The 25,095-nt window shown below is 41.0% G+C and overlaps 1 protein-coding gene across 1 annotated transcript; it reads right to left on the reverse strand.

Moving 5' to 3' along the window:
- Positions 1 to 3,276: 3,276 nt before the first annotated feature.
- LOC129775949 (brefeldin A-inhibited guanine nucleotide-exchange protein 1) lies at positions 3,277 to 25,095 on the reverse strand. Its single transcript, XM_055781235.1, has 3 exons — positions 24,396 to 25,095; positions 12,495 to 17,413; positions 3,277 to 4,892 (listed from the first exon to the last, which is right to left on the reverse strand). Exons 1-3 carry the CDS (start codon positions 24,559 to 24,561, stop codon positions 4,743 to 4,745), a joined length of 5,235 nt encoding a protein of 1,744 aa, XP_055637210.1. The 5' UTR covers positions 24,562 to 25,095; the 3' UTR covers positions 3,277 to 4,742.

The following is a 25,095-nucleotide window of genomic DNA, read 5'->3' on the forward strand; positions in this document are numbered from 1 at the left end:
CCTGCAGCATGTCTCTGCACCTCAGTGATGGGGAAAATGTGTAGCAGCCTAGACCACTGCAAATAAAGCGTCCCTTTCACACCCGTTACATGGACGATATCAAGGTCCACGCTGATTCACGTCAACGTCGCCGAGTTGTCGAAGACATAAGCAGGAACATCTGTATGGAATTCGGTTTCGACAAGTGCTGCTGTGTTCATCTGATTAAAGGACCACTTATCACATCCGAAGGCTAAGAGGTCTACGATGGCGAGTTGATAAAAGATATGGTCCGTGGCGAATCTTATAAATATCTCGAATTCCGACAACTCACCGGGATTCGTCACCCCGACGGAGCTGAGAAACAATTTCTTCAGCCGCATCTAATCTGTGACTAACGCGTGGTTAACTTTCTTCAGTAGTAAAAGCCGACATGATAGCCATCCAGGACAGGCTAATGCCGACAAAAAACTGCAGGCGGTACGTTTCGCATCAAGACGTTGATTTGCCGGATGTCAACCCGGATGAAACATAGCAGCCTACACCGAGCATCACTACAACGTGGCCCGCATTGTCCATCGACAACTGGCACTCCAATGTGATCCGATGGAAGAAAAAAAAGCCTGAAAAATGACCGTTTCAAGTTGTACTAGGATCGCACTGTTCTGACCGACCACCTCTCGATCTAAAGTAGGTGCAATTGTAATTTCACATGTTTTGTATATTTCTTGTGTGCAGTACATGAAAAAGTGTTCCATTCTGTTTTATCTTTAGGAAAATGGGATGAACATAGAGAGAGTTGCTGCAAAGGTAAATGCCCTGGAGCTCTTCTTAGATGAACCGCCAGTAATTGGTAAATGAGTCCTAGGCCAACCAATTGTATCGATCTGGATATATCCATCGAAAAACGTGTCAGTTTCAAGAACAATTTTCTGAATGTTGCAGGAGGAAGCACAAGAGGCGACGTACGAATGTTTGGATAAGTTCAAAAGAGGACTTATCAATTTGAACTCATTGGGAACGGCAGAGCATTGTGATTTGCGCGAAGTACTTGATTTTGTCGTAGAGTGGTATGTCTCAGAAAAATTGCCGATTTGAGTGTTGTGTGTGAAATTGTTTCTAACGTTTTCTATCAAATCTGTTGCGTCTAATGAAAGAACTATTTGAAATTGTTGCAAATCTTGCCTGAACAAAGAGTTATTTATAATTTTGCCTCAATCAAGGCCCGCAGAGTACATTTCTACATTGTTTGTAATTGCTTTACAATATATGTTGAACATGTTTGTAGTGAAGTTTCGAATAAAACTGATTTTTTACTCATTTTTTCGCGCAATTTTGTTCGGTGGAGGCACCGCGTCGATTTTCATGCTGTCTGATGCAGAGTGCTTCTGTACTTTGATTGAGTATTAAGGTTGAGTATGAATGAATCATGCGTACGAATTCTTTATTGCATGTGTTATCAAATAGGTAACGGTGGTGAGACAACAAATATTATATCGCCTCGAGCAGCACTGTATTTAGCACTAGATGAATATTCACGATGCATACTGAATACACTGCGTGTATCGGCAATACAAATCTCGTATATTGTTCGCGCGAGAACAAGAATGAATAATGAAGCATCCATCTTCGACTGTTTCGTAAAACCACGTGAACCCATCGGTTCTTTTCAGGACCACCGAAACTTTCGCCTGAAGAGATATTTCGAAAATCTCGATGCATTCGAAAACAATATCCAAAGTAATCAAAAGCGATTTGATTCGCATAATTTTTTGTTGGAGAAGAGCTTCTGTGAGTTTAGAAATGTGTTCGGATTTATTGGTGTAATGATGATATTTCAAATTATAGAGGTTTTCTCAGACTTTCTCAGTTCGTTCACCTCTAATCTTGAAAAAATATCGACTAAAAACTCGACTCGAAAATAGCCATTTGGAAAGCTGTCGCTGCTGCTGTCAACTGGTCACTAGCAGGATGGCTGATATATAGTGAATGACTTAGTGGCATCAAAGTGCAGCGCTTTTCAAGTCGGATGTGAAGAAGGTATTTTTCAGCGATTGGAGTTGCATTCTTCGGTGGAAAACTGAAGGTGAAATTTTGTTCCGCAACGGTTCCTGTCGGCGCTGCCACTACAAACCCGATTCGATTCGGATTTTCTGTTGCAGTTGTTGTTCGGACGTTGTTTTTGGAAGCGTTGGAAATGTTATTTTGCTAAGAGATACTGAAAAACTACTTGGATATTTTGGAGACAACGAGCAATCAGTATATGTGCATTGTGAGAATTGTTTTGGAAATCGCGTTTTATTGCTTCGCGAAACGCTCACTCAATGGAAGCATTCATTCATCAGCCCATTTCTAGTTTGGCTTGGATACAACCCTTTTTTATTCTTTTGCTGTCCGCGACACTATGACTTACACGTGTTTGTGGCCCCTTTGAAAAAAAAAGTTGAAGTCGATTTTCCGGGCGAATCGCGACGTGGCGGTGGTGATGAACGACGAGACCTATCTCACTCAGGATGGCAACGACTGGCACGGCACTTCGTACGAAGGAAGTGAGCTCCGAAGTGAAGTTTATTTCACACACCAAGTTCCTCAAGAAGGTGCTGTTGTGGCTGACAATCAGTGAGAAGGGGTTGTCAAAGCCGCTCTTCTTCAGCTCCAGACTAGCCGTGAACGGGGAAATTTATAGTACGAAGTGCCTGTCGGAAGTTACGTCGTTCATCAAGAAATACCATAAGGGCGAAGACGCGGTGTTCTGGCCGGGTCTGGCGTCGGCCCACTACACGAAGCGATCGTTAGAGCGGCTGAATATCGATGTGGTACCCAAGTCGGTGAACCTGCCCAACGTCCCCCTGCTGCGTCCCATCCAGCCTTACTGGGAAATCCTGAAGTGTAAGATCTACTCCAACAATTTTTTCCCGAAAACTGAGAAGGAATTGATAAATAAAACGAAGAAAGAATTCAAAAACTTACCTATACGCATGTTTTCATCCGCCATGGCGAATGTTCCGATTAACTACCGGAAGGCCGCTTGCAAGGGCGTAGAATTTTTTTTGCAAGTAAGCTAATATGATTACCTTCCATGGAAAATTTATCAAACTCAATTATCGGTCTTAGTTTTTTTATAACCATTCGAAAAAAGTCAATTTTTTCAATGCAAACGCTAAGATGCCGGTTAAAAATTCTTGTTCATAGTACTGACACCGATGGGAAGTAAAGGACACGAAAATATGTTAAAAATGAACCGTGTTATGTGTTTTTTTTCTGGTTATTGTGCGGGAAATCATGGTATGTTTGTTATTTAAGATAATCATCAAATACAACTCACCTCACTAGCGTTTTATTTCAATATAGCTAATATGCATAAGTTTATAATATACTGTATATTCACCATGTGTATTACAACAACAAAATATTTCGTTCGCTTCTCTCTTTCTATTTCTCTTCATTCATTGTGTCTTTTTGCGTTTCACAAAACAAACAGAAGAATTGTAAATCTCTAAGCAGTGCAGTTTCTCATACGTACATCTTTAGGTTGCATGATTTTCCACTATCAGTAACACATCCTGACTATAAATATATTAATAGTTCTAATTCCGTCCTCGTAACTCTGCCAGCAAGACTGAATCTATTGCAAGTATTTTTGTTTGTTTGTTCATTTACACTAACTATTTAAGCTTTCAAAATGTAGGTTTCGTGCCGTATGAGTTCGGCACTCGTTAGGATAAATCTACTTTTACGATAGTGCATCAGAAAAAGGTTGTAACCTCTATTTTGATTTCAGAGTTTGCCATTTGAAAAATCAACACTACTTGACTTCTAATCTTCTACACTCTAACTGCGCTCCAGTGTCTAAAACATCTCCTCCTGCTAGGAATGCAAAACTGCACGAAATCAGTTGATGATGGAAATAATCACAAATAGAAGAAGACACAGAGTTTGTCCTTCGATTACTCGTACACGCGATCGTAAAATAGATCCAAAAACGCTGCCCAAACAAACAACTCAACCAAACGGTTGCACTTTTAGTGTGGTTTTCGTTTGCACCCGATTTGTTTCCCTATATCGTGGTTTTACTTATATTTACAGTTGATTCTTAGAAAATCAAATCGATTTCGAAAAGTAGAGGTGTGACGGAAAAGATGTCCAAAAGCGTATTATCACGTGATGACATAAAATACTACTCAAATTATTATTCGTATAATATGCTGTTGATATATCAGCTCCAAAATAGATACAATTGTTCAATTTGGAATATGGAATTTTGAAGACGCTATCGTCGATAAATAATTTAATTTCTGTGAGCTGAGAAACAACTGATTGTTTCGAGAAACACAGATTCCTGCACCAGAGCAGCGTCAGTGACATGGGACTTTTCCATACATGGATAATAATTTATATTAAATTAAAAAAAAAATCTTCCCTAGAAAGTATTCTTCGATAACAGTGGCATACACAACACAGAGTTAGGGTAAAAATTCCAGCAAAAGTGACTACAACCTTGATTTTTTGTTCGGACACATCTGGTATGGGCCGGATGGAAAGACAGCTGTGGGATCTCGATTTCTGCCCCCATTTGGAGCGAAGCTGCTGCGCCGACTATGGCTGTTGATGCTGTTTGAGCTTAAGCCTCCTACGCCAAACGATCGCCGTCCGTATGACTGCTGCGATTGCTGCTGATGGATGAGAGGAATCCGTGCATCTCGGTTCTGCTGGTGGTGAGCTGACGATGCCACGAGTACTGAGGCACCACTCTTCCGCTGATACTAGGTGACGACATTGGCACTGCTGGTGATCCCAAACACTGGACTGATGCGCAAAAATACCCGCCGCAGGACGGTCCGCAACTCCGGTTTCAGATCGAAGCACATCAAATCACACATTAGCACGTAGTAGCTGGAGATGTGGGCAGCAAACTGTGCGGGGGAGAGATGTAATGCAATGATTGTAGAAAGCAGTTTTGAATGAAGATACATAAGCTATAAGTCTTACGATAACAAAAAAATAACTTTTATATACTGTAAACATCCCAATCCAGTCTCCTTTAATAAGTGTTTGTGCGTTGCAAAAGTTTTTACCCGTCTGTGTTTATGTTTCGATCCCGTATCATATTTGCATTAACCTTTAACCCTTCCGCTACGAGCGTCGCCTATAGACGTCATCCACGCGATTACTTCAGGGTGATATTGCACATCGATCACACCAGCTTGATATGCACACTTTTCGACGCAGTTGTCCGTACAGCGGAATCACTCCGACAGAGCACACTGCCGTAGCGAAAGGGTTAAAAGCAAGCCAGCTACTTCGAACATCTCAGTTGGAGACATATCAATTCAATCACTAAAACACGCATTCTGATTGAACCGTTGAGTGCAAGTCAGGTGCACAATCAGCTACAAGCGTCTCCCATGTAGTATTAAGTCCGCTAGACATGCCACAATGTAAGCACATCATCTCATTATCTGAACCACGTGTTGAACTGAAACTGTTAGTGATGTGAACGGTGATTAAGCCACGAAGGACAGGAACCAAGCTACTAGCAGAACCTCAAAATCAGCAAGCCCAGACACACATCTGCGACCCAGTTTGACCTTAAATGAATCAGGAATAATTATTCGATCCCAGCTGACCCGGCAAACTTCGTCTCGCCCAAAATTTATTTTTAGTTATTACATCCACGTTTTCTTATTGAGCGCGCGTTCATGGGTCCAATCGCAGAACTGTTCATTGATTGATCTTCTAAGCTACCCTTTAGAATTACCTTTTACTATGAAATTCCTAGTACTTCTACCAAAACTCGACATTATAATATCAGATTATTTTCAGACACAACACATTCGGCGGTCTATTTTTATTTATGTAGATAGAAGACGATATAGAAGTGCGTTTTATCACATTAAAATCCATTTCCACTTTCGAACGAAGAAGTGCAAACATCAAATGGACGCTTGCAATTGTAGAACATATGCGAATTGAATTTTTCGAATTTTCCTTCAGAGTTTTCCGTCATGTTAGATTGGAATGTGTTTGATTGGAATATGTGTTTTATTTTTATGGGACCCTCCCTTCATTCCAGAGGAGGGAGGGGTGTAATATAATCATAGAAAAGTTTCTCATACACAAAAACCCTCACATCCCAAATTTGGCTCCATTTGCTTGATTAGCCTCGAGTTATGCGGAAGTTTGTGTTTCATTTGTATGGCAGCCCCCTTGCCCTTAAAGTGTCGAACCACCATATAAACATTTATTGCTTATTGCGTCTTAAAACCTCCATATGCAAATGTTGGTTCAATTCGTTTGATTAGTTCTCGAGTTATGCAAAAAAAACTCCACTTAGAGAGAAGGGAAAAGGGTATCTAACCCAGTGTTGTAAACGGTCGAAATTTCTCTCAACCATCCTATACTGCTCTTGCGCGAGAGTCACAGCTCAATATGTATTGCGAATGTGACCAAGAAAGCATTGCTCGGTTCCAACAGTCACCTCTGAAATAAACGCACAGCCGCAAACACGACAATCAACCGAACGTTTATATATTCTCTCTTCCTATCGAACGTACCCAGAAGAGCAGTGAAAATATGCTATTTCCATTCTACCATTCGTGCTCACAACCATCCTTTAATTCCGGCTACTTTGACTGTAGTCATTTGACATTAAAAATGCAGTGGTATACATTCTTTTTCTCTCTTTATTCTGCATCCAAGCGTAGCTGCACATATACATCCACTTCTCACTCAGCACTTCTCACTCACACATCCATACACGATGGATGATATTTAGATGGATTGTTCAGATCAAAGCAACCGACAAACTATTCCCTATCAAGTGCGAATGTGTTGAATGAACGTTTCAAGCGGTGAGCGTTCCCCGTGAACACTGTTGTTTAATTACGGGACGATGAACAGCTAATGAATAAGACGGAAAAAACCGAAATGTCATATGACATTTTCAGGTCGACGGTACTTTGACTGTTCATGTTATGATGTTCATTAATGACACAGCACATACGTCTCCATAATTAGTGATACGATGGTAACCATTAACAAGACTGATCTAACCAGCATAGAAACGTTTCGTGACCCCTAAAACCTCCAAATGCCAAATTTAGACCCCCATAGCTTTGAAATTGTATTGGAAACTATTGCTATTGAAATCACACAATCTGCATATCGGACGATCGCTCGGAAATCCATTTAATTGTTCATTCATTCATTCATTCATTAATTGAGAATGAAGGGACGAATGACCTTCGGGTTTAAGTCTCTTGAAAATATTCACAGAACATCATTGAGAATTGACTGGAATATGTTACCATCCGTGTTAAAACGTTCAACATCGGAAGCAATATTTAGGAGTTTATGAGTTGTTCCACGCCAAATCAATCAATCGAACAGCAAATTTTGAACCGACCCTCTCCGATTTGTTTTGGAACTTGGCACTTATGATTGAAGCTATACAAAATCACAGTTACTTTTCCTCAAGGGTTACGATTTAACAAAGCATTAACATTTCAAAAATTCATATATCCACGACACCGTTATACGTCAAACTTTGTTAAATTGAAAGAATTTTCCAATAAAAATAGGTAAAAGAATATTAAAGGGGTGCGTTTAGAAATAAGAAAGTTGTTAATATTAAATTCAGTGTCTATTTATTTGCAACGTCTCAAATGTTACAGAACAATTCCACAGACTGAATTTAAACTGTGTTAAACTGCTCTAAGTGTTTTAGTGTCCTGTGAAAAAAAAAAAATTAAAAAAAAAAGTGTCTGTCGAGTGAACTGTGTCCTGAGGACTTCCCTCAACGCGGGGAACAAAGTACGTGCGATCAACACATTCGCAATTCGCGGGCTGTCTGCGCCGCTGACAGAGGATACAGCGCTCTGCACTTGGCGTAAGCGGAGTACCAACTCAACTGCAGTCTGCAGACAGTGGAGGAGAAGATTGCAGCTTGGAAGCAGAAGGCAGTGCATGGTACCCACCCCTATCAACTGGACCGGCCACACGTTGAGAAGCCCGCATCAAATCTGTGGCTAACGCCTCGGGAACTCTCTTCAGTAGTAGACATGATAGCCATTCAGGACAGGATAGTGCCGACAAGAAACTGCAGCCTAAACATGACGCTATTCCACTGAACCAAAATCTGGAGGAGACCCACGGTCGCAAAATTTTAAAGTACCGACGATTGGCCGTGGAGTTCAAGGAACTGTGGGCAAGAATTGTTCCAGTCGTTCTCTCTGGAACTGGAATCGTCCCGAAGACACTTCTGCAAGCGCTGAAGGTGTTGAACATCGAGAAGGAATTGGCCGGCATCCAAAAGTCGGTCATCCTTAGCACCTGCGTGATAAAAAGCTCGAGCATGCAGATGAGTGTATTCCGCAGAGCGTAGTCCTCCTTTGGCATTCAAAAGCCCGGGGGCAGGTGAATATTCTGGCTAGGTTCGCCTTGTTAGTGAAGTGAGATAAGTTTGCCAAAAAAACTGATAAAACCTTAATCCTATTTTTGAACACATTTTTGTACATATCAAATTCGAACACAGCACAAACACTATTGAACAAACGAAAACAAACATCCAACGGGTTATTGAGGCTATAAGAGGTTGTGTGTCGTCTAATCAACAATAACTCAAGCTCACGAAGTTGACGGGAAGGCGCATAAAATGAAGCACTGGACAACAATGATGGACAGTCAATGTTTTCCGAAATCATATCGAAAACAAAAAGCCGTTGAAGATTTGAACGTCTGGAGGCAAGCGTTTCGAGAGCGATGAGTCTACAGGGTGTAACGAACGAAGCTGCGTTGAACTCTCTCCATTCGGGATGTTTGGGTAGCGTGAAATATAGCCCACACATATACGGCATACTCCAGAACACTACGAACCAATTAACAGTATAGTGTCTTCATAGCGTAAATATCCTGGAAGTTGCTGGTGCTACGTCGAACAAACACTAGGGCTGAGAATCGCAGCTTGTTGTCGATGATCACACCGAGATCGCGGATGGAAACAACACACTCCAGGGGTACGGGCCCGATTTGATATACGAACTCGATTCGAGATTGTCGGCGAGAGAATGCGATCAACTTACTTTCATACCGTTCTCAACTTTTTCAGTTTCATACCGTTCTCAAGGCACCATTTTTGCAGTTCATTAATATCCGCCTGAAGTGCACAGCAGTCGAGGTGGGAAGCGACAGATCGGTACATCTTCAGGTCGTCGGCGTAAAGCAGTTTTCGTGCCTTCAATCGAAAGCACAGATCGTTCACGAACAGCACGAAAATGAGTAACCCCAGCACGCTGCCCTGTAGCACACCAGATGTGATGGGGAATGTACGAGAATGCGACCCGCTGATATTGGCGTACGCCTTTTGCTCAGCCAGATAAGAATGCAGCCACTCGGTGATCCAGTGAGGGAAACCCAGGTGACGAAGTTTCATAACGGCGAGGTCATAAGGAACTTCGTCGAACGCTTTGGAGAAATCGAAATAAATGGCATCTATCTGATGCTTTTTCACGATTTCTGTTGAAATAAAACTGGTGAACGCCATGAGGTTTGTTGTGGTTGACCGCTTCCTCACAAATTCGTGTTAAAATTCGGAGATAGTTGTTTGAGATGCTGAATAGATGACGTTGTGGACGTTGTGGAATTGATCTATAGTAAAAAGTTCCTTAAACTTTTCCAAAAATAATCCAGTCGTTAATTAGCCATAGTGGGCAAACTTGTTGCTTTTGTTGCTAGCAATATTATATCAGTGCTGAGTCTGCAGGAACTCCACTGATTCGTCCAAGTTTGAAGGTTTGTTCAAAGATATATTTCCCAGGACTTCTTCAACTCTCTATAAAGCCGTGGAAACCGTGGAAGTAGTGGAATCGACTAACATTTCAGTAAAATATTATCCTTACATGAGTAAGAACTCATATTTACCTTTGATCAAAAATAAACTATTGAATCTGTTGAAAAAACTAAGGACAAATAGCAATTAAAAAGAAGTACTTGGTTGGGAAAATAATAAAGCAATATTTCTAGTGCAGCGAAAAAGGATGAGGATTTCAGTTTGAGGATGGTAATATAATTTCCAGAGCTTTATAAAGGGAAAATTGTTAAATTCGAATTTATTCATCAAGTACACCATTTATTTTATTGAAAGATGACTGACACAGTAGGTGCTAAATAGAACATTTCTAATTAAAAACTTACTAATTTGTTGGATCACCATTTAAACAGAATTTTCTGTAGGCGTTCTGAAACCGTGGTTTGCTTACATGAAAATGGCTCTCAAATTAATATCGTACAGTATTTTATCGGTATTAATTATTCTACGCTTTCTTTATCTGATGTTTGAGAACATGCGAAGAACATTGACGTTATGTAATGCTTTATCACCTCCTTCTCTTCTTCATCCAAAAATCAGACATTCAGATCTATTTGCAGCTTCATTCAAATACTCTGCCAAATACCAGCAAAAACAGTGCGAATGAAGAATCCGTCTACTTTTATGCTGTAAATAACTTCACCAACAGACAAAAGCAAACAACATATTGAAAAACCTGCAGGATGTAAAACTAGTCAAATACATTTTTTGTATCATTAACTTTCCAATTAATGCAATAATCAAAATTATAACGGGCGTAATTGTATTTTTCTCTGATCACGAAATTACGAAATTCCCAGATATTCCCTGATTTTCAAGGTTTTTCTAGGTAGTCGACACGCTGATATACCACTTCTTTGGTCAATGCCTTATAATCTGGTCGAGCATCTTCGCAAGAAAAAGCAAAAATAGGAAGAATATTTTTAACTCTAAATCCGTATGGATCTGAAAGTCTCAACTGATGGAAAATACATGTAGGGTAGATAGGAGCAATATGACCAGGCGAGGCGAAATATTATTGAACCAATGCCACTTGTTTTCTAACAATTGTGTTAAAAATACACTCATTAAGTATCCCCGTGAAAACCGTATCCAAATTCAATTGTAGTCAACAAAATAAGCTCTATACGCTTCATACTGAAATTTATGACTCTGCTCTTTATATCAATTCGTACTAGTATTATTTCTGTACATTCCCACTGATTCATAGCGCTGCTTTGCCGTTGCATGTTAAAGATCGGTTCATTTTCATTGAGCGTAAGTTTACGGACGGAATGGCCATACCTGCTTGGGGCAGTATGACCAGGTATTTTTTCAACATAACATGTAAGTTGTCAACATTTGTAAATATAGTTGAAAATAGCTAGATATGGAATCATGGTGCGAAATTATACCAGAACATCCGATCGTAAAAAGTGGCCACAGACTAGCTTGAACGCGGCAGCCTTAGTGCATTATGTCCCGCGGAAAACACTTAAACGTTATTTACGTTGTGCAGATCCTTAGCAACTCACGCAGCTCGGGTCATTTAGTAATGTTTTAACAACGGAGCAAAAGAACGAGCTTGTACATTATTCTCTCTCCACGGAACAACGGTTCTACGGTGTTACGACAGAAGAAATCCGGGAGCTGGCGTATGATTTGGCCGAAAAAATTGTATTCTTCACCCTTTCAATAGCCAAAAGTAATTAGCCGGAATAGATTAGTTGGCTGGTTTTGGAAAGTGCCACCCACAACTCTCACTTCGGACACCAGAAGCAATCTCCGCCACCAGGGCACACGGATTCAATCGCGTTTTAGTCGGGAAATTCTACGATTTACTGGAGGACGTACAGCAGAAATACAACATTCCACCAGTAAGGCAATTTAACATCGATATCAGTGATTCCAGTAACTATGTTTTATCAATAGGAGAAAGAAGTAAACTAAAAATTATTATAATCATTCAACAGGTGCAGACCAAAAATTCCAAAATCCTAGCCATACGCAAATGAGTGCTATAACTTCAGCTGAGCGCTGGGTGCTGAGCACGGAATAATGATTATAGCATATATGTTGCAACTGTGGGGCACAATTCAGTTCCTCTAAGGACAGTGATGGATGAAACCAATGCTATCGATGCCACCCGTGTAACTGTACAGATACTCTCTGTTCCTGCTTTGAGTAACGTAAAAGTGTATTCTAATCGCTTTGATCACATTGTTACTTTTTGTACATGCAAACTGAATGAAATCCAATTAAATATACGTGATAGTTGCAAAAAAGAATAAACTTCCGTTTTATGAAATTGTTGCGTTATTTCCTAGTAAAACATGCTTAAAAGATTGAACCAACTAACATGGTTATATTGCCCCGCATGGTGGCTCATTTTGCCCCGTAGTGTTCGACGGAAATGGAGCACATTTTTAAAAGTGTAAATTTTCCACACAAATCTCTCATATTTATACAATCTCGCATATTTGTACAATGTGCATCAATCAATGAGGTATCAACTCGTGTGGTTTTAACCGGTAAAATAATTTGAAATGTTCCTACATGATGTAAGGCGTTTCGTTCTTAGGGGACCATATTGCCCCTATCTACCCTACCAATTTCTCTGAATGAAATTTAAAAGTTTCAAAGAGTACTCGAAAAATATTTATGAACTCACCCTCGAGTCCGGCATCTTGAGCAACCGGGTCATCACCAGCAGCAGCAACGATGTCCACGCGTCCCTGTGAGGTTCACTCTGCAGCGACAGGAAGTAGTCCAGTGCCTCGGTGCACACTCCGATCAGTCGTTTCTCGATATCCTGCCAGTCCCTTCGGCGACTCTCGTCGCTGTACATCTTGAACAGAATCCTCAGTACGCACGCCAACGATTGAGTTTCCTGCTTCAACAAATTCGGTTTGATGGAACCCTTGAAGCCTGCCTTCCAGAGCACATTTCGCTGCTCGTGGTTGGAGTTGAACTTCTTCGCGAACCTGTGGCTCTGCAGAAGGCAATCGATCAGCTGCAGCAGATGGGGTGTGTTCAAGTAGCTGTACATTCCCTGTTCCTCCCTTTGGCATTCTTCGGTTGAAATCGAGTGATTCAGCACGGAACTGGAATTAGAGCAAGTGCTGTGCGACAGCTCAGCCGCTGCCTGGGCAAGTGTTTCGGCATCTTCTTTGCGAGACGTCGCTGGAAAGAATATGATGTTGTCGATGGTTTGAATCAGCTCCAGCTGGACAACGCACTTTATCAGAAGGTTGGAGAACAGAATGGAAGTGTGATTCATGTCGTTTACTTTGGCAGATGGATCCTGCAACTCGTGCTGACTGTAGACCGAATGCTGCGAAGGTGAGCGCTTGAGGATTCCATGCCGGGGTAGATCACCGTTCAAACTCTGCGAATACTGAGCTGTGGGATTCATAGTTTGAGGAAGTGGATCAGGTTTCCATGATAGCAACTCATTTGGCAACGTACTATTGAATATGTCCAGCATACACTGGCAGGTTTTATCCCATGTGTCCTCGTTAAATTTAAGTCCATTGGAAATCACCAAGTTTTCCAAACAATTCGTTCCGGAGCGGGCGAGTTGCTCGTTATTTTGCTGTACACACCAATGCAGCTGGCAATATAAATCCTTCAGCAGCATCGGGCCGAGAATGTCAAAGTATTGTGTAAACACGTCAATTATAGCGTACAGAGCGTGGTTGCAAGTGGTAGTCATCCATTCAGCTTTCTCGGTGTAATGTTCGGGGAGCTTCATGTTGTCGAATATACGGAATAGAATATTGAAGAGATCACGCCACCAGTTTGGCTTAAAAGCGTCTCCGTGAGTTTTAACAATCTCGAAAAGCACTGTTAGCCCTCGGGTTCTCACGTCCAACTTACATCTGTTCACAACGCATGACAGGGAAAACAACATGGGGAACCATCCTCGGACCCAAACTCTGTCTTCCTCGGAAACCGAAACATCGTTCTCCATGCCAGCATGCTCGGCAAATAAATTTGGCGCATCGTTCACACAGAGAGCGCACGTCCTCACCAGTCTTATCGCCTCCATACTGGTATCGGGAAATTTGGCATTACAGGCAAACTCTGATAAACATTTCACCGCATCCTGGAACGAATCTATCATGATGGGAAACTGTGTCTGGTACAACTCGGTGATAATTTTCCCGGTAGTCAAGAACGCCAACTCTACGATCGCTTCGTCGTTGTCTCCAGCTGCCAAATGGAACACAGAGAATATATTTTTCCAGCCGGATTTTACATTGTGTGCCTGCGAATTGACCATCTGTGCAACGCAGCGCACAACCATATCGCGAATCGCCGGGGAACAGTTTTTCTTCATTATGTGCTCGAATGGTCGCAGGAAATCCTTCTGAAAGCGGAAATTCGTAAACTCTCCCTTCTCGATGAACTTCATCGAGAGTTGCCGGAGGGAATCCAGCGCGAAGAAGGCAATTTCTTCGTTGGTGTTGCAGCCCACGGCGTTGAAGTGCTCGCCAAGTATCTGCCAAATACGGGACCACTGCAACCGGATACGGCCCATGTTGTAGTAGGAAATTTCGACAATTTTTTGCAGCGAAAACATCCGTGGTTGAGGTCGCGTTAGCTCATCCAACGAAACCTGACACAGTGCTTTCACAAAATCCACAATGGCATCACCGTCGAGTCGGATTGATCCGGTGAAGATACGATCCACCGCTACCACAATACTTTGTGAGCTGGTTTCACCAATGTGTTCCTTAGCGCTCGGATCCAACGCATCTCGATGAGATGCCGGCCCGGAAAGGAACTCTGGCCGAACGCCTGTGCCAATGAGTTGAGCAAGCTCCAAGTGAGAAATACATTTGACGATATCCAGCCAGCTAGAGCCAAGATAGTTTCCGTCCGTGTGTGCCACCATGATGAGCGTCTTGATGGTGTCAATGTTTTTGGCCTTCATCTCGTTGATAGGTGAGTTGGCGGTTAGCAGCGTAAAGCGGGCCAGCGCTTGCACATACGCATCCCGCTCGAGCGTCATGTGGAAAATGCACGCAATTCGGACCGCACAACGAATGCCATCCAAGCAAAGACTCGCTATTTCCGGATCGTCACAGTCCTGGAGACCAACCGAGAATGCGGCCAGGAATGAGGTCCATGCCATCTTGAACATGGGTCTTACGTGCTCTAGATGTTTGGCTGATGTGAAGGAAGCCTTCACGTGCGAAACGGATTCCATCAAGTTCTTCGCCGTCGTCGAGAGGGCTTCCATTTCTACGTTCCACAAAAGTTTTCGCTTCTTTTCGTTCACTATAATCTGCTTGCCCGGTTTGCTCGCGATGGTATTCTTCATTTTAATCTCATGACCTGCGATCTCATCGTAAATCTGCGACAGATATTCCTCCGGCAGGTCCTTGTTATCGCTGATGCCTCGGTTCATCCTGATGTACTGCTCTTTCGTCATTTTGTGCTTCACTTGGGGAGAATGTAAATCCGTCGTGAGCATAATAACCGAAAACGCCAGCACATAAACAGTGTCTGCCGAAGCAAACAAGGTGTTATTAGGATTACAATCGCAGTATCGACTAGCAAACTTTTCCATCAAACGATCAATCTTCTGTGCTTCGCCCGGAAGACGGAATCCCTCCAAAAAGTACCTCAAAGCAGCCACAATATCCAATTCCGCGAAATTCATAGCATCGATATAGGCGCACATCACAGCTTTGCTTTGCTCATCATTCTCACCGAGATAGTCCCCAACTTGGGTTTTATCCAGGCGATCATCTTCATGCAACCATTTCGCCACGTTCTCAAAACTTTTCTCCAGCAAACCCCGTTCCTGCAAAAACTGAATCCCCTTTTTCGGCTTGCGATTGAACATGTCTATTCCGGTTTCCATGATTTCTTTCCGTTGCTTCCGTTCTTCCAGTTCCTCCGGGAGGTCCAACACTTCGCGATTACCTCCGGAGGTATTAGTACTCCCAACCGAGTTAATGCTCACACTGGATCCCCCGTGGGACTTCAGCGGATCCGGAGCATCGTCCGGATTGCGACCGCTCGTAACCGCCGCAACCGGTGCCGGATCTCCGAGGGTCGTTTGCGAGTTCGGATTCACGTACAGATCCTTGCTCCACTCAACCATACACTTCAAAATTGACACCAAACACTCCAGCCCACGTATTCGCATCGATTTCTCCTGATTCACAGACGTTCCCAAATCGAGGGCTTGCCTTCCTTGCCCAATTTTGGACAAATCGTTCACTAACCGTTCGAACAGATTCGCAGCAGAGAAATCACAATCATAGTTGACGTAGATGTCAACCACACTTTGCGCATCCGCGCAGATCCGCGTCAACGCTTGGATCACCATCCATTTGTGCTCGAAGGATGAGCTCGGAGCCTCCAAAATATTCAGGAAAATTTCCTTGAAAAACACCTCGATCTGCTTCTTCAAGTGCATCTTGAAATTTGACAGCAGTGCAACAAATATTGAGAGCGACAGCTCGAATACTTCCGGGACTGAGCTTCCGCCATTTTTGGACAACGCCACGCACAGATATTGCTTGATAGCCATGACGAACATCTCGTTCGAACGAAACACGGGTCCTGCGTTCTGCAGAATAGATAGCAGGAGATGCAGGGAGAGAATCTTCGAGCGCAGCTCGTGCGACTTCGGATCTGGATGCCCCTCTGGCAATGGCTTCATGGAAAGCTTGCAGAGAGCACGAAAGACCAGGAAGGCGTCTTTCTGCAGAATGTGGGTGAATTTCGCCGTCACGATGCTGTCGTTCTCACTTGTCACTTCCATGCTTTCCTGTGAAGGAACTCTTGCGATCGAAGCACTATCCGTCCCACCATTCGAAACTCCTCCGATGCTTCTCGTTTCAGCATCGACCTCGGTCGGTGTATTTTTAACACCTTCTTCGACAATTGCCGCCGCAGCGGCTATCACATTGTCCACAATTTCGTCTACCACTCCTCGCACCATATCGTAGTCCGGATGTTTCTCCTCTGTCACCGTCGAAGCGGAAGCCATCACTGCAGACGTAGCTTCCGTTGCCACCGTCGCCACACTGGGGACACTCTCATAAGCTTGATTTTCCATGCGCGTGAAAATAACGTTCAACATCTGCGTCAACGTTGCTCGTGCCGTGGTTTGATTGATCAAATTTTTACTTGACAGATAGATATCGTAGCAGGTTCGCACACCCTGCAGAACCGTCCCTTCGTGAACCTCCACGTACTGCGAGGTCACCACCGTCAGCAGCGCCTTGATAATCTGCAACTGAACCCCCTCGTCCGTCTGAGGTCCCATGAAGCAGTTGCAGATGGTCGTGACAATCCGATCGATCAGGAACCTTCCCGGGTTGGAGGAGTCCGCAATGTTGCCCGTAAGGTGTCCATAGGCGATCAACTTTTGCAGACAGTCCAGTGCCGTCACCACGATACGGGGTGTCTTGCTCTGGCATGCCAGCTCGAACGGCAGGAAATACTTCTCCGCGTTGATGGTGTTGGCCGAGTCGTTTTTCGGCAGCGGTAGGGCTGCCGATGGGACCGGAACCTCACCATTGTGTTCGCTCTGGCCGGCTTCCTTCAGCTCCTCCCGGATGTCCTCTGTGATACGGAAGAAGAAAAACAATGAAAAGCGTTGAGAGACAGTTATAAAAATTCACAAAATGATGTGTTGAATTATGTAAGGTGAAATCGCTGATCCTTATTGATTGATAACCGAAAGTAATAATTTTTTTATGGTTTCTAAACTCAGCTGATACTTTTTTGCATATGTTAGCAGTTACTAGAAGGACCCTCTAGTCAATTTTTTTTAGAATATTGCTTATTGTAGTTTATATTTCGTTCCATTGAATCCTTGTTTACTTTTCTTCAGAGGGTGATCATGATGTCCAAAACACGACCGTATTATTAATGAAAGGCTACAAAATTATAAACGCCGAGAAACAAACATTATAGAAATTCATCAATGAAACTCTTTAGTACAAATATTTGGTAACACTGACATGAGCCGATATGAAAGCTATCACTGAGTGAGATATGCGATCGTTTTCAGAGCAATAAAATGCCAATTTTAGCAGATTTTCATATTAACTCTCATTATTGATATTATTCCAACGCTCCAAAGAACAATCAGAACGGCAACAGAAAATCCGAAGGAAATCGGGTGTGTAGTGGGGTGCGGCGTCAATAGAGAAGCAGCTGCGGGATAAATGTTCATTTTCAGTTTTCCACCGAAGCACGCAGCTATCACCGCTGAAAAATACCCTCTTCACATCCGGCTTGAAATGCGCTGCACTTTGGCGCCACTTTTAACCCGGAAACTCTGCTCGAATTCACGAAAATGAATTGAACGATCGGAAAAAGTCACCAATAAGTCATTTATGATTTATCAGTCATACTGCTAGCGACCTGGTGGAATCGGCATCAAGGCTTTGTAAATTACCTTTTCTCTAGACCGAATGTTTAGTTTAGTTAGTCTGAGAAAGCCTCTATAATTCAAAACTTCATTATCATTATACCAATAAATCCGTACACACTTCATATGAATATACGACTTATTATGGACATAGAAAAAAAAACAAATGGCGAAAAATATTTACGTCAACTGTAATTATAACCTCACGAATCGTCATTTGTGTGTATGAGAATATTTATGGAATACTAGCTGACCCGGCAAACTGCGTCCCGCCCAAAATGTCGTTATCAATACCTTCAAACATTCATGTTTTCTTACTAAGCGCAAGTTCATGAGTCCAATAACAGAACTGTTCATTGATTGAATTTTTAATCGGCCCTGTTGAATTTACCTTTTACTGTGAAATTCCTAGTACTTCTACCAAAACTCATCATTATAATATCAGATTATTTTCAGACACAATTCTCGTTCAAGATTTTTCAACCACTTGCAAATAACATCTTTCTCCGTTACATGGAATAAAACAGAACAGAACAGTAAATATGATAGAATATAGACAGACCTCTCCTCTCTTCTGCCCATAGAGAGGTGGAAGGAGTGTCTATTCACTACAGAAACGTTTCGTGTCCCCTAAAATCTTCACATGCCAACTTTGGCTCCATTTTCTTGATTAGTTTTCGAGTTATGCAGAAATTTGTTCTTCGTTTGTATGACAACCCACCCTAAGAGAGGGGGGAAGAGTGTGGAACCATAGAAACATTTATTGCATCCTAAAACCTTCACATGCCAAATATCGTTTCATTTCCTGATTAATTCTCGAGTAATGTAGAAATTACCCCCTTAGAGAGGGGGGAGGGATCTCAAAATTATCACGAAAACCTTCCCTGGCCACAAAAACCCCTACATACCAATTTTCATGTTGATCTCTGTAGTTTCCGAGTCCATAGGAATCATACAGACAGACAGAAATCCATTTTTATATATATATATATATATATATATAGATAAATGATGTATCGGGAGGTTGTAAAAGTTTTCACCCATCTGTGTGTTGGTGGTTCCGTACGAACTAAAGCATGATGGGTGTATGACTGAAGGTGTCGGTGTTACCCCGAATGGGCTCGAAATTTTGAAAAATTGATTTCGAGAATTGACATTGAACAATGATCTACGATGAATTAAGCTCATAAAAGTATCGAATTTTCCACAATTCCTTCATTTCCCGTACTAGAAATTCTAGTAATCTAGACTAGTATTCTAGTCTAGAAATTCTACTCAGAAATTCTCAAGTTCTACTGAACCGATTTATTTCAAATTTGATATGAACATTTTTATACATCTCTCTACCGCATGAACAACTAAAAATATATTTTTCAATTTCAGTATTTAAAAAACATCGCAAACGAGTTCATATTTTCATTTTTTGGACCTTCCTGAGTTTATACGTTTGTAACTATATAAATTTTGAATAATACCTTTTTTGTTCAATCAGTTGTGTTCTTAAAAGATCATAAATAAATAATAAAATAAAGGATAGTTAAAATATTAAGGTTTGTCCGATTTTGGGTGTTTCCACGCAACTAACAAATTTAAATCGATTTTTCGTCATGAAAATCACAGGTAATCAAGACGAGTTCGGGTTTGTTGAAAAGCCCCAAGTTTCTAGTTGTTAATAATACTATTGTTAATCATTTTATGTTTTTCAACGATTTTCTTCAAAGAGAAATTATGATCATGGTTTGTCCACCTCTGATCATGGTTTGTTCGAAAAATGATTATGGTAGGCCTGGTTTTAGAAATCCACTTTTTTCAATGAACAAATTCGATTTTTCAAGTAGATGTTGCATTTCTCATTGTCGAGTTTACTGTCATCATATTAATCCATTCGTAATTCAGGCTTTCTTCGGAATATTGCCTTTCCTTAGACATTTTGAAAGTGAACAGCACTAAACACAGATAAACTCTATTTCTGCAACACGCAAAAAACAGTGTGATAATATGAAAGCAACTTTAACTGTGTCATGAAATTATAGTTCAACTGTGTAATATAAAAGCAACTTTAACTGTGTTATGAAAGGTCATTGGAGAATTGCAGAAAACAACACATTGGTGCGTTTATTCCGAACGGCATTGGAAGATATGCCTTTTGACGATCGCAAAATCATTATCACTGCGAATAAATCGTCCGACAGGCAATCATGAGCTTCAACTTAATGCCCCCAACATTAAAGAAGCATTCAAGTGGAAGGGGTCTTAAACGTCATCAACTTAGGTGGCATTAAATTGACTTTCAGTAGAACGTTTATCCGAAACAGGTGATGAATTACGATCAGTCAGACTTATTTATTACATTTACTTACAACAAAAAGCGTAATTAGTAATCAATGCTTTGCATAAATCACACCAAACCAAGAAGAGTAAATTTCGTTGAGCCAAATATATTGGACTCCATATTGGTATTGTGTTTCCGTATGCATGCATGTATGCATGCAACACTAATTATCGAAATCATCATATTTATGAGTCAAATTCATATGATAATTACAACATTTCATTCCTGTAAAATTTCAATTGAAAATGACTATTTATTTAGACACTTTTGACGGTACTTACGTATTAACGCCACCGGAGCCGAAATACAATAGTGTGCAATTTTATTGTTCGCACTCAGTTATCTTTTGTATTGTTGTTTGCAGTGTTTTGTTATTTTTTAGTAATACGAAAATGCGTATTTGGGATTTGCAGTATTTGCGTATGAACGCCAACAGAGCGCAGTTTTAATTATAAATTTATTTTTAGTGACGAATTTTTTTTTTTTTGAGGTCAATGTTAAGGGGGAAATACTCATCTAACGAGGATAAGGAACCGAGGCGGCCCTGAGCTGCCGAGGTGAGGTAATCCGAGTCGGCCGCCGACCCGCCGTCGGAAGCGGCGACTTTTTGCAAGCAAACCTTTGTTCTACCGATTGTCCGGTTACTTTTAAACAAAGGAGACGATCCTTTAGTTTACGCGACATACGTTTACCTGGTGCATTACGTTTGCCCGGTTAAAATTTTTGCTTCAAGATATGAGTTATATACCGCAAATTACTTCAAACAACAATTTATAAGATAACGAAGTGCCCGTACGAGCGATGAAATTGCTATCCGTTGTATTTCGGCGCCTTAATATGTAAGTATCCTTTGGAATTTTAACAAGGGTACCAAGACAGAAAATATGTCACGTTTTTGTTAAATATTTTTGACGTTAATGACTATTTTTGAGACAAGAAATGTAGCGTCCATTGTGTCCATTGTAAGGCGAATGATGTTTGCAGGGGAGACGAGTGAAGCTTTCGCACTCGGGGTGGAAGAGTCGATTTGCACACTGCACTACTGGTTTGTCCAATGCGCTGATGTTGGTTTGTCGACATGATTACTATGGCAACCGTTTGGCGCGCTGCAGTTTGTTTATGTTGTCCTTCGTGCATAGCAAAAATAAAGTTTCTCTGTGTTGAGTGCTGTTCACCTTTAAAATGCCCAATAGAAGGCAGTACTCTGAGAAAGCCTGAATAAACTCAAGCAATGAGAAATGCAACATCAACTTGAAAATTCGAATTTTTTTCATTTAAAAATGGTGATTTCTAACAAACCATGATCATATTTTTTTTGCAGAAAATCGTTGAAAAATAGAAAAATTTGGATAATTTGAATGCATTATGGTGTTATATTTTTTCAATTCTTAATAGTCTTGATCAGTGCTGAAAATATTCACATTCACGACATTCAAATTCGGCGAATTTCTGCCTTCCTTGTATTGATAACCTACTGCTCAAGCAAGAGTCGATAAATATGGAACAACATTATCAATGAACCTCAGTGGAATGAACATCAACATCAGCTTGCCATGAAGTTCATTTTTCATTTGCATCTTCTTTTTCGTCATGGTATTCGTAAAGTCGAAAATGAAGATCATTGCGTGTTAGTGAAAATCAAAGCATAAAATTCAGCGTCACCAATTGAGAGTAAAACCAATTAATGGTAAAGGATGGCAATTCATCACACAAAATTCTTGTTTTTGGCGACTTTGGCAATGGAATGTATAGAATAACTCTGGCTACGTTTTATGAATCTACTCACGATTGCCCGGAAATGACATACACCACCATTTATATGTGCAATGGGTAACACTTTTTCAATAAAAATTCACTGCAAGTGATGAAGATCAACTTAACGTTCGTGATAATCACCTAAAATTATTGACAGTAACGAAAGTGCCTGAATGCAGGCTTTTCGAAATTCGTTCATGCTGTTTTCGATCAATATACCAGACAAAGTTTACGCGTCTCGACTCTTGTGTTATACTCATTATGCCAGATATGGAGTTGAGTTTTAACAGAAGAGAATTCACCCGACACTGGGAAAAATCTAATTCCTCCATTCGTGAATAAATTTTGATAATTTATGGCACTGGTCTTGATTTCTATGTGATTTTAATTTGATAAGTTGATGAAATTTGAAATCACTCCAATTTTTTCAAATATTTATTCTATGCATTACTGTGCTTTCGTTCCCACGTAGTCGATAACGAGCAACTAATACGGGGGCGGAGTCTATTTTTCATCTACCTCTACCATTGTGAAGCTGATTCCGAAACGAGAAGGGAAATATTGAATCTAGGCAGTATTCTAGCCAGTGGCGTCGAGTGAAGCTTTCGCAGAAGTTTTCGGAAATGGAGTCAGGAATTGAAATCGAAGCAGAAGAAGATGCTCAGATCAGATGTTCTGGTCTCTCTTCTATTGTTGAATTACATTAAGACGGCGTACTCTTTCTAGAAACGTTAAACCCATTGTAGGAAAAGGTAATGATGATGACGTCGCTTTAAATCTGTTCAGGCGTATGACAGATTAGAATTTTACGCTCATTATACATACTTCTTTCTTTCTTTGTTTTTAAGAGGCTTTAAACTTTGAAGTTCATTCGCCTCTAAGTATTATACATATCGATTGTTTCGTATGTCTTCCGGATTTTTTTTTTAGGCTAACAAAGTATACGTTACATAGTAACATAGTGCAGCCGGATGGCTACAAAGGTCAATGCGTTCCAGAAGCCTGGCCTGGGCATCGCATCTGCTTGAATAAACGTTATGTGAAAATACAACAGCAACGAGATGGAGAACATAATATAAAATTTCCAAGTATTTATAGATTCGATGATGCACAGAGCTACATGTAATACTGCAAAAATAACTAAACTTAATTTTATGGGTTATTTGACCAATTCTCTCATGAAGTACTAAATAAAATATATTAGGCCAAAAAATCTTGAGAAATCATGAAAAAGTCGCATTGTTTGAATCCCCTGTAGCAGCTGAAATGGGATTGTATTCTGGAATCATTCCGCTATTATTTGAATTTGCTTACTTATGTGACCATGACCATCGCTTATGAGGATAGATATGTTCGAAAAGCCACTCTAAACTAATGAGGCAGCTGAAGGGCATAATACTTATAGTTCAGCTGAAATTGGTGGATATTTGAGTGCGTCATGAGCTATCATTTTCTCAAAAAGCCTTTCTAAGTGGCGTTTCCAACAAATACGAGAATGGAAACTGGGACTCGAAGGACGCTTATTTCAGATGTAACAATAATGCACATATTCATCTGGATAAATTTCTGGAATTCATTTGGACGAATCTCTTCACATATGTGATTGATCTCAGTCATATTATGATGTGAACGATATTGACGATAGTTCCAACTACAAATGAACTCAAACACTAATATTTTTCTCTATCTTCCATCTCCTATCCTTAAATTTCTTATTGGATTGGAAAATCATCTACATCTACTCTCACACTTGGATATCATGAATGGAAGCAAAAGTGATTTGTTATGCAAACATAGTAAAAAACATGCTGATATAAACAAGCAATGCTCGCGAAAAAGAAATTCATTCGTCGAGATAGATATTTCCGAGAAATTGCATATCGTGCATAAAAACACTTACATGCGCTTTCCGATACGTCATATCAAATCTACAAGAACAGCCAATATTTCACCGAAGAATTGCAGAGTAAACACAAAAAATCGATAAACCTGTCTATTATTTAATAATAGGCGCCCCGATTACTACCGACTCCTCATTCACGCTCGTAATAATAATGTGCATATGGGACACACTCGCTCACCTAAAGCCGCATCGCAGGCCCGTTTTAGCTGTGAATGGTGGGACCGCTTGATGTCCTTGTCGCTGAGAATCTTCTCCAGAGCCCGCACGATAAACATTTCCTTCGTTTTGGTGCTGCCACTGCTCTTACTGTTACTGATGCTGGCGCTAATGGCTGGTGTTGGCATAATTTTTCCAGACTCCACTCGTTTACAGTCCTAGAGACCACCTTATTTCTAGACGATGAGGGGATTTTTCTCTTCTGATGTGTTCAAGTTCTTTCTCTTCCACTGGACCTTCTCTTGGTTTGAGTATTCCTCAAAATGTATTACCAAGATAGTTCTGTTCAAACTAATTGCCATCGCGTAACACACAGCACATCACACCGTTCACCAATCCATTATCGTGCAAAGCCGAAGGTGACAAACAGAAAAGAACTATATTCGAGGGCACACACTAATCGAAACGGTAAAGTACTGGATTAGAGCATAGGTGGGGCAGCGGAATTAGTCGCTTCTGTAGACGCCGAATAACACTAATATCTTCCTCAAATTTCGTAAAACTTAACCCAACTAAAACATAGCTGAAGACGGGCTACTAAATGACCACAAGTCGAGTACGGATCGGGAGATTATAATCGCGAAAATCGCAGTTTTTTACTCGTCAAAAGTTGAGACGTTAAAAGAGATTTTCACTTGTCGTTTTTTTCCTTTGATTATGTG

Source organism: Toxorhynchites rutilus, chromosome 3, assembly GCF_029784135.1.
Source record: "Toxorhynchites rutilus septentrionalis strain SRP chromosome 3, ASM2978413v1, whole genome shotgun sequence".
Classification (NCBI taxonomy): domain Eukaryota; kingdom Metazoa; phylum Arthropoda; class Insecta; order Diptera; family Culicidae; genus Toxorhynchites; species Toxorhynchites rutilus.

What these genes read in the sequence shown, in the direction of transcription:
- LOC129775949 (XM_055781235.1), bottom strand. Translation starts at nt 24,561, where the DNA reads ATGCCAACACCAGCCATTAGCGCCAGCATCAGTAACAGTAAGAGCAGT. An exon ending in GGCCTGCGATGCGGCTTTAG is followed by an intron (nt 17,414 to 24,395) that starts GTGAGCGAGTGT and finishes TCCGTATCACAG; the next exon opens with AGGACATCCGGGAGGAGCTG. An exon ending in TCAAGATGCCGGACTCGAGG is followed by an intron (nt 4,893 to 12,494) that starts GTGAGTTCATAA and finishes TCCCCCGCACAG; the next exon opens with TTTGCTGCCCACATCTCCAG.